The following is a 13,922-nucleotide window of genomic DNA, read 5'->3' on the forward strand; positions in this document are numbered from 1 at the left end:
AAACTACTTGACTTTCTACTGTTTTGCACGTAGCCTACATCGCTATAGCTACTATTTGCAAACTTTACACAATCTACACATTCGAAACATTTTGCTAAAAATATTTTTTGTCATTTTTGTGACATATTCCACAAATTCTATATGTGCTGCAGACCGCACTGGGCCAGATGAGTTTCTTTTCATCCTTCATTAACAATTTGCGCATTGAGTGTGCAAAGGGGGCGCTCGCGTGCACCCATTGGAGCGCTAAAAATTCAAATGGGAGTCATGGGACACCCTATGGTCTCGTGGACTTCGCGGGAACGCGCATATGAAGGCCACGAGACCGCATGTCCACATCAAGTTTGCTATATGGGACAGGACCTTATAGGAGTTTTATTTTTGAAGCACTTACCAGATTTAACCAGCAGATGACGATAGAGGTACATACATTAAGATTAAGGATTGACCAGTGAGCTACTGGATTTTACAGACAAAGCCTTGATCAAATTTAAAGTTAGCATTTATATATACAAATATATATAATTTCAAATACGTTTGATATTTGATACTCTCTTCCAAATACTTTAGAATTCAATGTTTACTTTATAAGCATATATCCAATTTCCTATTAAATATATGTAAAGCCTATGAACAGACAACCTAGTTAAGCTTTAGATATATGGAAATGTTTATTATAAAAAGTTTTAAGAAATAAAATTAATTATTTTGAATTGAGCTGCCAGCTCACATTGCTTTTGTCCACATGGCGGTGTGTTGTGTAAAATGATGGACACTGAGAGGTTTAAATAGTCTAAATATAAATATTCCACCTTTATAAATATCAATATTCCTCCTTTATAGATAAAAGTCTGGATTGATATAATTTGCTTAAAGCAGGAAAAAATAAAGCACACGGCCCACACAGCAACCAAAGCATGTATCATTTATTCCACTCTGGTTCACTTTAACATGAATAATTTCCATTACAAAAGCATGACAGAAATTCACTTGGTGACTTTTAAAAATGTTAAAGACTGTTCAATTTCCCATACACATTCTCATGCAGACTTGCAGTCTAAAGTTTGGCTTATTTGCTGTGTTGGATATACTTTGCAGGCTATGGAAATTTAACAGGATGCATAAACATTCACTCAATGTCCAGACAGAGTTTGCTTTAACTTGCAATGATCATGCAACTAGCACTAATAAGCAGCCATCTGCCTGATCTGTAATGTGGAGGTGTAAATTACAGCTTTCATTTTTTTATGAGAATATAAGGGGAATACATTTTTACGTCTCGTTACAAGCCCAAAAGTCTCAATTAAAATCCAACTGAAGATCAATAGGGACCTATATTAGTCCAGAGACCTAAAAAAAATACCACTAACAACTTCAGTCCAAAAATACTACAAATTCAGTCATTATACTGTATTGATAAATGTGTAAAATTACAAATAAATGTGTTAAAGATTTATTGTGTGCTATTGAATGTTATGTATATATATATATATATATATGTATATATATATATATATATATATATATATATATATATATATATATATATATATATATATATGTGTGTGTGAAAGTGCAGAATTTATTGTTAAAATAATAGTCTATTGTATAATCTGTTCACTGTGTCTGGGTTAGTTTTCAGTTTCTTTAACTGAATCTTTGGCAGTTCTTGTCTTGAATTTAAAAAAGTTCTGCTGACACCATAACAGCTCCTTTATAACTTAGAAAGGCCTATATGGTTTTCCTTTATAAAATATGTGCCACAGATACCCTGGCCTCATCTCTTAAAAAATGTAGTTTAAACTTACTGGAATATCATCTAAGCATCTGTTTGTGCTGAAAAACCTTTGTTGACTACATAGAAATAAAAAGGCGCAAGACTGATGTGTTCACTTTTGTAAGATACATTCAAAAATCTCCTAGCACATTAGCTTTAAAGCATACCAAAAACCTTCACTTATTTTTGTACAAACAGTTGCACAGTCTTGCAGATGCTTGTTTCTTCATATAGTGTAAGCAAAAACCACATAAATGGCCAAAAAGCATGTTCTTCAGAAGCATTATAAATAATCGAAATGTTACGTAGCATGTGTACCATAAAATTAGGTGCAGATAACATACGTATATACATTTATCCAAAGGTTATCCAGTAAAAGTTGACTGATTACCAATAACCAAAAAGAAGCTTTCCATTAGTCTTTGTGAGCAGATATGTAAGGAAATAAAAGGCAACAAAACGAATCAATATAAAGCGAAATGTGCTATCCTTTTAAGTTAGTCTTAAAAGATCAAACCATTGGTCAGGGGTCTTAGTTCATGTTAATTATAAGAATCTTGATCAGACCTTTGTGCATGTTATAATTACGAGTCATTCATCTATGTTGAAGAGGAGTTTAGGAAGTGTCTGCGGGTCAATCTGTGGCAGGACAAAAAGGCAGTAGACGAAGAGCCAAGAAGCCAAGAGAATGTAGATGTCAACCCAGGTTATATCATATGTGCTTTCTGGACTTGCAGCAGTCTTGTTCTCCAAGCTGTAAAGCAACAAACATGTGCATGTATTATTAGAATCCCAAGAAATATAAAAATACATAGTCGTGCCTAAAAACAGCATCCTTCATCTTTCCTAGATTACTGTTGTTGCAAACGCGTTGCTTAATTACATCACAACAGAAGTGCTGCTGAAAACATGTACATTTGAGGATTAAAAAAACCCTGGGGTGAAAACATGACTCAAGACACACCCACAGCTACACTCACATCAGCAGGTGCAACACAGAAAACACCCAGTTTGAGCAATACAAACACTCTAGTTGTAAGAATACAAGGCACAAAGTCTAATGTAACAGGGATGGAAATGAGGCGCGGGCAGGTTTAATGGTTTCAAGTCTACTGAGTCAATCCAACAATATTATTGCTGCATTGTGAGAGATATGGGTGGAAACAGGGCCTGACTGTAAGACAAGATAATAGTATACTACTGAATACCACACCACAGGGTGTTTCCACTGAAAGCCTTGTATTAGATTATTCAAGCTTTTCATTTGATATTGACAATTGAGACCAAAATATTTCAGAAGACTAGGTGGGTAGAGATATATATGAACCCTTTAAGCTTTAAGGGTGTTATTAAATATTTCATGTTTCAGTTGCATACTTGACTTTCATTTCTCCTACTGTCAAAGAACATTTCCAAGTGTGCAAAAGCCTCTCCTCCAAACAAATTAAACTATTAATTATAATTGTACATAAAAACTAATTACACATGCGAACACAACAATAACTAAAGGTTTGCATAGCATACAGACATGATTTTAGTAATGAGATCACACAGAATGAGTTTCATTCTGTGCCATCTGAGTCCTCATTGAGTCTGTGCCATCAACTGGTGGTCATATGTAACAGTCACTAATCACATGTCTCTTTGCCCAATTATGGATCACTTTTTGCACCTATCTGAACTCAATCCAATTGGTTTAGCATTTCATGATGCTACATCATTTCCGATGATGTATTCTGATCCAGCAAAGCATGTTTTAAGCCAGACTGCAAGATGCCAGATGCTGTGTCCACTGTGCATTTTGTGTTTTATGTCAGTTATCTAATGATCTCTGCATCCAATAACCTTGTGTGTGGAAGATAATCATTTGAAAGATAATCACCTCCTCTAAGTAATGCTGGTATATGTTATATGATATTTTATAGATTTTTTATTTTACATGAAGTTACAAGAGAAAACAGTGGTGAACAGTGGAAAACAGGGGCAGTGGTGGCTCAGTGGTTGAGGCTAAGGGTTATTGACCAGAAGGTCGTGGGTTCAAGCCCCAGCACCACCAAGATGCCACTGTTGAGCAAGGCACTTAACTCCAGGTTGCTCTGGGGGGGTTGTCCCTATAATAAGTGCACTGTAAGTCGCTTTGGATAAAAGCGTCTGCCAAATGCGTAAATGTAAAACATTAGCAGCACCTGTTCACATGAAACATAAATATGTACTTCGCTATTACTCGCTATATTTTTGTCTGTGAGTAAAACAAATGAGCTGGTTGTATTCTACTTTTTAAGAGCTTACCAACAACATATGACACATGGCTACATAATGAGATTGATATATTTACTGGTTACAAATTATGTACAGTGCAAAATTATTAATAAATAATCAAAATGGAACACTTGTGATTTGTCTGCAACTTTCAAAGCACTTGTTCAGTTTTGCATTGTAAAGTAGAGCTTATAAGCTTTCAAATGATACCTACTTTGTGTTGGTGAAGACTGTAGTTAAGACTGTATTAATACTTTAATATGAATATTTTGATAATTAATTTTTTTCTCACAGGCCCACTGGCAGGCCCTATCTAAGATTACATGGTTTAAGGAATATTCTGGGTTCAATACAAGTTAAGCTTAATCGACATCATTTGTGGCATAATACTGACTACCACAAAAATGTATTTGGACTTGCCTCTCCTTTTCTCACAGTGTCACAGTGAGGCACTTAAGAGTACAATGGAAGTGAATTGGAACAACCTGTAAAAGTTAAAATACTAAAAAAGTACAGCCATAAGACATAAACAATATGCTTAAAAATCACTTACTAATCTTTTCTGTGCTTTTTTTTAAAGAAAAGGAGGGTTGAACTGAAATATTATTATTATTTTTTATTTTTTTATTTTATATTGTTGACTACTATACTATTGAGCTTTACTTGCATTGAACCCAGAATTTTCCTTTAAATACTAGATGTATCAAAAATGAGTCTTATACATGTTCTCATTTTAAGTTTTGTTACCTTTTCTTTGAGATGGTACTGTTAACTTTGACATCTATGGCCTTCCCATTTTGTCCCTGCTAAAAAACAACAACAACAACAACAGATTAGTGTTATCAAAATGCATAACAAGACATACAATCCTATATTTTAACGTGCCAGGGTGTTGGGGGTTGTTATCAGGGCATTCTCAGTGGTTTATATTAGTCTATATGGTTGTTTTCAATATCAAAGTCAATGGGATTTTTGTTCTCATTTTAACATGTGATCCTAAATCCGTGCGCTTAGAAAGTAATAGCATGTCTCCTCAATAAGCTGCATGATTTATTGTATAATTCATGTGCGAAGCACAAACCATTAAAATTTACACAGCACAGTTTAATACTTAGGTTAGGGATTTAAATAGTGGGATGTATTTAGGGATGTCAATAGTGTCATTTTAAAATAATAATCATGTGCATTAACAAACCTTTGATTCACTGGTGTCAACAACCTTTCTCAGATGTATAGTAGTCAAAGGTTGGCTTGCATCTGTGACAGCTTCTTCCCTTTTAAGAGAAAGACACATTCGTTATGGCTGATAAAATGCACCACTTTTCATACGCCTGACTGAAACTTATATGAACATAAGTTACAATTAAGTTAATTTATTCATGACAGACTAAATCCAAGCCAGAGACAAGAGACTAAATTTCATGACTTCAGCCTGTTCTAATGAACAACATACATTTCTTTACACTAACACAACATGCTACAAGATCAAAACGTTTGCATCATTTATCTAAAATGGACATGGCCTGTTTGCCAACCAGGTTTCAAAACTAAACATTTTTAAGTACATTTAAGGCAATTTGCAAGTGATCTAAGAGGCACTCTTGTGAGGTCATGTCCTTCAGAAAATTGAACGTTCCCCTGTGGCATGGGCTGTGTTCCTGTAGCAGACTCCAATAATAGAGCAGTACCTCGGAGTCCCAGTGTTTTCTCTGGCACTGGTCAAGTCTTCATCTGTCTTAATGAGCTCACAGTGCTCAGCGGGCGAATCAGGCTCCCCCGCGCCCCATTCTCCTGGGTGCCTGTCAAATGGGCTCTGCTCCTGGATATGCACAGATCCAACTCTTGCCTAGACAGACAGAGTAGAGGGGAGTGAATCTATAATGCAGGAACGCAGGATCAATACCTGGATGTGGAACAGATACTGAATTCACACTCCTGTAATATCACCTCCTGCTTTATGGGACTTTCTCTAGATTTAAGTGATGAAGCATGGCACTAATGTCAAGGTCATGGGTTCGATTCCAAAGGAAGACAAATACTGATAAAAATTAATACCATGAATTCTCTGTAAAAGCACCCTAAATAGCATTGAATAAAAGCATCTGCCAAATGCATAAATAAAAATGCTCCAAAAATTACTGTATAGGTGTACAGTAGTGGAGTAAAAAAAAAATGGCTAAATGCATTGCAATGCATGGATCTGACATGAAAATTAATTACAGAATTTAAGAACTGAAATTATTATTATTATATGAATCATGAATATTTATTCATTTAGAGGACACATTTAATACAAAGTGACAATTGGCTTTCAAATGTTCAGTTGTGAAAATACATCAAAACCAGATGCCCCCTGGTTTTGGTATTCAAATACATGTGCGCCGAACAGTAAATCGAATGTTTATAATCCAATAACTGTCAGAGCTAGACCTCTATATTGGAGGCCACTTTTGGTACACTTTGGTAGAGCGCACACTTTTCTTCCTAAGTTTCCCTCTCTGTTTGCAAGAACTTTTAAGGATATTTTGATTACCAGCATACTGTTGTTTTTCTTTTCCATCTCTTCATTACCTTTTTGTCTAATATCTTACGGATGACTAAAGTTTGGGCTCAATGTCAGGTGACATTTCTGTTAATTCCAAATCTGCATGCAAAGAGCTGATCCACATACAGAGTGTCTGAGGGAATAAAACGTATGTTTGCCGTCTTTAATAGCTCTTTTCAACTATTAATCTTTAATCTGGGCTGAAGTGTGCATTACATCATAAGCATGCATCATGGAATGAAAACAGAAATTTCTGTTTCAGGAATGAAAAAGGTTTGTGGTTCTGGCATTAAATACTTGGGCTATCCTCAAAAGACTTGCTAGCTACTGTAACAGACCATTAAAGCAAGAGGAGATCATTTTGATTAATGCACTAAAGTGAACTACATTCAGAAAAATAGGTTGTGACCTTGAAAGAGCACATATGCTGATACTGCTACTTTGGTTTGTGGGTCAGTACATTAAACAGAGACTTGATTTCCAGGCCAAAGGAAGAGTGAGTGAAAAATAACCTTTCTCTGCTTAAGTCCCTCGCCGTGGCCCTCTGAAGCATCTTCGGTGTCTGTGTCGGATTCAGTAAGCGAGCACTTAGGAGGTGCAGGCTGGAGTGGTGTCACGCTTAGGGCCAAGCGGAGCTCCGTCGGCCGTCTTTCAGGGTGGACACCGATAAAAGTAGTTTCCTCATAGGAATGACCACCAGATGTTTGATCTGTGACAGTCTGCTCACTTTTGGCTACTCCTAGCTGCGGTCTGTGCCTTGGAGATGAGGTAGAGGAGTTCTTATCTCCCTCACGGATGTTGCTGTCAGATTTGGGAACATCATAGTCCACTACATCACGGGGAATTACAGACATGGGCCTGTTATCTTTGGCCTCGCCAGGCTCCTTGTTGGCTGAAACCTGAACTTGGCTTTCACCATTTGAATTGTGTGAAAATTCCTTCTCCCTTCTGCTCTCTGATCCACTTTCTAACATGCTCTTACGTTGATCCCTGCAAATACTTTTAGTCTCTCCTGGCTTATTCTCGAGAACACTTACAATTCCATTTAATGCATCATTCTCTCTTGGATTTTCCCTAAAGTTTCCACCTGTTTCTGACACACTTAAATGCACCGAGTCTGAATCTGCATATTGTTCAATGGATTCAGTCAAGCTCTTTGCCACTGGAGCTCCACACATGTAACACATGTGATCTTCATCAGAAACTTCTGCTTCTATTTGGCACGGATCTGACAACACCAAAGGTTCTTTTTGGTCATTATTATTCTGTTTCTTCTCTTCACTTTCTAAAACACCTCTTGGTTCCCCGTCTTGGAGGTCCTCCTTGGTCTCAGCATGACCATTTAAGATATTTGGAAGATTGTTTACATCTGATTCCTCTGTATGTTCTTCAGTTAGATCTGTGCACAATTTAATGTCTTCCTCACTTGATATGGAAACCCTCTCATACTGGAGAACTGGGCATTCGGGCTCAGTCTCATCCTTAAAAACATTTGGCTTTTCCTTAGCACTATCTGTAAATTCGAGACAGTTCCTATGCATGGCTCCTGTATTGGAAGACTCATTGTACTGAAAAGCTTCAAATTCAATTTTCATTTCAAGTGCACCCACTTCTTCATCAATGGCAGTAATTAATGGAGCCTCGCTAACACCCTCAGGTTGAGCTTGCATGGCTTCCTTATAATCCTGATTGTATCCTGAGTCGCTTTGCAAATCAGGAGGTGGCTTGTCTGATTCCTGGTATTCCGAATGTTCTGTTTCTGTTTGTTCTAAGTTTACTGCATCAGATTTATTCCTCATGTCTTCGCTTGGCAAATGATTATCAGATTCTTTCTTGTTAAGATCCAAGATGTATTTGTAAGCTTCCTCCTCTTCAGGTGGCAATGTTGATTTGGCATGTAAACTATCTATGGAGCCGAGGGAATAACTGCCCTGATCTATGAAAAGCTCTTGGTCCAACTGGTTCTCTGTAGTGCTAACTTGTGAAAATGGTGAACCTAGATCTGAGGTCATTTCGCTAGGGGTGGTCGAATACCTCTCACCAGGCATACTGCTCTCGATTGTTGGATCATCTTTGATCCACTGACTGTTCTCTTGCTGAGTAGTTTCACTTGGTTCCTCTATCCACGAGTCTGGTGAGTTGAATGCGGAGTCGGTGGACACGTCTTTGTTCAGGTCCAGAGGCTTGTCATCTGCAGGACTAGAACCCATGGATGACCCTTCACTGGCCCAGGGTCTGTCCTCAGGGGTCTGTGAGGGGACAGGGGAGGTGATCTGTTCACGATCTTCAGACACAGAGGAGATGAAGATCTTGGGTGGTGGCTGAACCAAGTCTCTCTTGACCGTATAATACTCTCGTTTCCTCTGTACGTCATTCCGAAAAGGAGGATCGTTCGTTCGAGCAGTGATTTTACTTCTTTCCAGAATATCTGACGTCTCCTCCTATAACAAACAATAAAATAGGACATGAACCATCATAAGTTAAGACATACTACACAAATTTTATCTTTGTGCAGGGCTCAACAATAATGATTTTTTTCTGCAGGCCAGTCAATCAGATTTATACTGGCTCTTCCAATATTTATGACACAAATATATAATTTTTTGGAAATATAGTTATTATTCATTGAACGTGAAGGCTGTTTAAATAAAAAAAAATAATAAAAAAGCTGTAATATAATTCCATAAATAATTTTGTTTTGGAAAACAATACTGGCTTGGCTATCAAAAGTCACTCAAAAGTAATTTTAACAAAACTAAAAATGATATGTTAGCCATCTAGATAAAGTTACCTTAGTGGAATATTTAAATCAGCAGAATGTGCAACAAAAATATTCACTTTATCAAGTGGTGGTCTGCTGCATCTTTCGTTATTTAGCGCTCTGAACCAGTCCGCAATTGCTATGTGCACAGATTTTATGGGCACGTTCATGCCGTTGCCTGATCTGCATAATTCCTTTAGTAAATCAGACATTAACAAATGCTAAATATGTGCACAAAGAGCACTTTTACATGCGCATATAATTCTTAGTGAATTCGGCCAAAATCTTTTACATTTGCAAGAAAGAAAAATATATGTTCACGATCAATGAACTGAATAGGCAATTGATAATTCTGTCAACTGGCCCAAAACTCTCTCCATCCTTATTATTAAGCCCTTTTGTATGATGCTGTATCATTTAAAGCTATGCAATGGATCCTACCTCTTCAATTCCAGGAAAGTGCTCCAAAAACTGGGATACATAGATCATTATGGATTGTTCCTCAGGGGGATTCAAGGTCACATCTGAAGAGAAAGGTTTTAGTTTTAGTTCCACTGAGAAAATGTGTCAGCCTAGTTTTTACATGGCTACTAACAATATAGATAAAAAACAAACATGAAACATTGATTTGAGTTCAATTTATTTTATTATTTGGACATTGTGATCAACCAATTAATATCAGGTATCAACACTCCAGTATTTACCCTCAGGTTCCAGGAGCCTTGGGATGCCAAGACTGTAGTGTGCTGTTCTGAAGGCTTCCTCAATGTTCTCTCTGGGTGATCTAAGCAGGGCTCTCCTCATATCTACCAGACTGGGGTCAATGGACTTAATCACAGCAAGAAAAGCCAGGCCACTTGTCCAGCTCTTCCCAAAGTCCTGTACAGCAACTCCATATCTGGAAGAACAAAGTAGTGAGCAACGCTTTGAACCAACAGCCAGGCCTCAAAGGAATTTTAGCCGCGTTTCCACTTTCGGGCTAAATAAGGACATGCTAGTGCCTGCCAGGGCCAGTTGTATTCCACTGTCACTTCCGGGACTTCATTGTGCCTCCTCAGGGCTTTTTCGGGGCCAACGGCAAATGACCATTGGCCCGCCGATTACCCTTGGGCCAAACAAGGCCAGCTGGGGATTGAGGCGGGGTCAATGTCAAAGGCGGAATTTCACAGAACTTACAATTTGGTTGTGTATCCAGCGCATAACAGTTCGGTACAGGTTCGGAATTTATTTTAAAGGGATACAGTACAAATCCATTAAAAAAACACAATGGACAAAGCAGCGCTCAAAGATAGAACTTTTCATGGTTTGAGATCACAGGCAGTGTGCTGGGACATCGTCCCGCTGAAGAGACCACTCGGGACACCATGGCAGTTACAGTCGGTGAGTTGTGTCAAAGCTAACTTATCTTTCTAGCTAGCTATGTTTACATACGAAAAACAAAAAAAAATTATATTCTAGATAACATGATGCTTCAGCTTGAGCTTCCCTCTTGCATATCATTGGTGAGGTGTGTGACATTGGCACCAGGGCAGTGTATTAAAGGCAGTTTTTAGGGCAATGCTGCGGTTTTGGTCTCTTTTCTGTGTAACATTATATCCAAATTTACAACATTGTTGACATGACAACGTAATGGTATTAACCATAAAACTCTAAAACAACTATAAAAATAATAATTTAAACAACTTTAAAGCTCAAAATATACACTCAATTTAACAGACTAATTAATGTATGAGCGTATATAAAATTCCATAGTTTCTCACTCAAATCTAAATGTTTGCTTCATTTAAAAGAAAAGGAGAGGTGAGTCTAGTCTTGAGCTTAACTTAAACTTTTTTAAATAGATAGTACATAGTTCGTAGGACAAAAAAAGGAGATGTTAGGCAGAATGTTAGCCTCTGTCAACCTTCACCATTCACTTTCAAGATGATGACTGAGGCTAACATTCTGCCTAACATGTCCTAATGTGTTCGAGAAAAGTCGTAGAGGTTTGGAACAACATAAGGGAATTATAGCCAACATAAGGGAAATATAAAAATTTTTATATTTGGGTGAACTATCTCTTTAAAAACTCTCTTTGGTCACTTAAATCAGTCTTACTTTCTTGTACGTCTCTGGACCCATTGCAGGAGGGTTTTGATCACCTTCCCGTGACCTTTTGGAGCAATGGTGGGCTTCCTCTCTTCTGAGGGGGTGCTGGAGTGAGAAGTATCTGAATCGGAGCTGGTGGGAATGGATGACAGGCTGGAGGAGGAGGGGAACTGACTCTTAATGTTCCCTGTGAGTTCCTTGATCTGCATTACAAACAGGTCATTACTAAACAGGTAAATGACAAATGTTTGTTTAGTGTGGTGGCCTTCTGTGGTATTATTTATCATGGTGCTAAGTAAACTCTATGGTCCTGTCTAAACATTGACTAGACATGAGTGATAACAGTCGCCTTGGCTCAAAGAATTACCCTTGATAAGACTAGCGAGAAGAGAAAGCAAAATTGAACCCTAGTCCAGCATTGCACGATTGCCAAGAGATTAAAAAAGTGCTTTAAAATGCAACTGTTGGTCCAATTAGACCTACAGTAATTCCACAAAGCAACCAGTTAAAGCACATTGAAAATACTTTAGAGTCTCAATTAATCTATTGTTTAACTGTTAACCCAACTAAATCCAAATGGAGGTTGTCTAATGTGCAAAAGCAATAAGAGGATGATTGGTGTAGAACCGAAGAAACAACATTCAGCTACCTGGAAAAAGAGGATGATATTCCAGATAAGCCCGAGCACTATGGATGGATTGCCATCTGCGATATCTGTTGCATCAATGCTGACTAATTTCACCTGAAACAGGGAGGAGATTTATCACAGTTTGTCAGTGAAACCGAACACTTACAGGAAAAAAATGAAGGGTGTTTAATTTGCTTACATTTCTTTCCTCAAGAAACGTCAATACTTTGGCGATGTTATTGAGCCTGAAAATACGATGCGAGGATGGCTTAAACCCATGCAGCTGAAATGTCAAAGATTAGCACTTTCTTAGTTGCTTTTAATAACAGGTGAATTATTAAGATAATAAATATTCAGTAATGTCCGTGGAACTACTAAAAGGATTTTCACCAGTTTGCATCCTGAGAGCTCTTCAAGTAGGACCATTAGAATCCGTCCATCTTGGATATCCCGGAAAAGATCCCGTACCTCCATAGAAGGGTTACACTGAATGCAAAAAACTGCAGTTTAGTATTTAAACTGGTACAAGATCAAGAAGCATGATATTTCTGTCATAGTATACAGGCCTTCACATACAATCTCAAATGTTTTTTTCTACTGCAATGAGATGACAAGGAGAGAGCAAGTCTCTTGCTTCTTATATTCCTTTTTCTGAGAAAAAAAACAAGTATTCTCATATGTCCCTAGGCTTTTGGAGGAGATCTCAACAATGTCACAAACTGCTCAGTTTTTCCATGCCAAAGTTTGCACAAAGTCAGAGATTTTAATATGAACTCTATTCACAAAATAAAATATTTATATTAATATATGCTCTATATACTATACTCTTACTGAATGTCAACAATTGTCTCCATTTTTATTTCTCCACTGGAATCCTAAGGAACTAATACTTTTAGTGTAAAGTTGATGCTTAATACTGCTGTAAACAATGTTAGCCATCTTGCTAAATTCCACAAGACTTAGCCTAGCCACCAAATTAAGCTTATTATATACAATGGAAGAAGTCAAACTTTTTCTCTTTGACGAACTAAAGAACAACATTGTTTTAGTTAGTTTCTGTTAACTAGTTTATTGCTAATTGCACTGTAATGCTGAGCACTGTAATTGAAGGAAAATTCTGTTGCATTATTGCAATAGTGAATAAAGTGATTATGATTCTGATATCTCCACAGTTGACACGCACAATTGTAAATAATAATAAAAAAAACTCACGTCCAAATCACACCCATGATTAGTTGTAACATAATTAAAATCAAATGCTACGAGGGCATGTCCTTTTTACAATATAATAATTTGTTTATGTACCATAAAAATTCATATTGATCACGAAAGACCCCCTGTCCTTCAACAATAACATTTCTCAAAAGAGCACAAGTTTCAAAGGATCCGTTGAGGCAAGAGTGGAAATTGGAGGGTTAAGGGTGAAATTTTCCACTAAAACAGAAAAGACAAAGTGTAATTGTCAAACAGTGGGTCAAAGTTTTGAGAAGAAGCAAAACCCGGGGTCAAAGCATAGAGCGATATATATGAAAACAAAGGCTTCATCACTGTTTTCAGTGTTCATATGAGGGTCTCAAGAAAGGCAGCATTACAACTTTTAAGCTGTCTACAACACAAGAAGTGCAGCTCAGGACTGCCAGAGAAAACAATGAAGAAAGCTTTAACAAGTCAACCTATTGTTGTGTTCAATGACTAATACCTGATGCAAATGTTTATGTGTCTGTCTCGCTGTTTCTATTGTCTACAGAAAGGAGGGAAAACTTGAGTGAAAGACGAACACATGGGAGAGATAAATGAAAGCACTATAGGTAAAATTATATATATAGAGAAAATACAAAATGCACAACCAGGTTTGAAATTTGCT

General features: G+C 37.3%; 1 protein-coding gene across 1 annotated transcript in view; it reads right to left on the reverse strand.

Moving 5' to 3' along the window:
* Positions 1 to 1,518: 1,518 nt before the first annotated feature.
* LOC127657352 (calmin-like) overlaps positions 1,519 to 13,922 on the reverse strand; it is a 36,820-nt gene continuing 24,416 nt past the window's right edge. Inside the window, exons 3-13 of the mRNA XM_052146096.1 lie at positions 12,449 to 12,544; positions 12,258 to 12,341; positions 12,080 to 12,172; positions 11,440 to 11,633; positions 10,047 to 10,240; positions 9,784 to 9,866; positions 7,094 to 9,022; positions 5,725 to 5,882; positions 5,232 to 5,310; positions 4,784 to 4,842; positions 1,519 to 2,531 (exon numbers count right to left, since the gene is read on the reverse strand). Of these exons, the coding sequence (XP_052002056.1) occupies positions 2,369 to 2,531; positions 4,784 to 4,842; positions 5,232 to 5,310; positions 5,725 to 5,882; positions 7,094 to 9,022; positions 9,784 to 9,866; positions 10,047 to 10,240; positions 11,440 to 11,633; positions 12,080 to 12,172; positions 12,258 to 12,341; positions 12,449 to 12,544 (3,132 nt within the window). The 3' untranslated portion in view covers positions 1,519 to 2,368. The remainder of the gene's footprint in view (positions 2,532 to 4,783; positions 4,843 to 5,231; positions 5,311 to 5,724; positions 5,883 to 7,093; positions 9,023 to 9,783; positions 9,867 to 10,046; positions 10,241 to 11,439; positions 11,634 to 12,079; positions 12,173 to 12,257; positions 12,342 to 12,448; positions 12,545 to 13,922) is intronic.

This window comes from Xyrauchen texanus, chromosome 16, assembly GCF_025860055.1.
Source record: "Xyrauchen texanus isolate HMW12.3.18 chromosome 16, RBS_HiC_50CHRs, whole genome shotgun sequence".
In the NCBI taxonomy this organism is placed as follows: Eukaryota; Metazoa; Chordata; class Actinopteri; order Cypriniformes; family Catostomidae; genus Xyrauchen; species Xyrauchen texanus.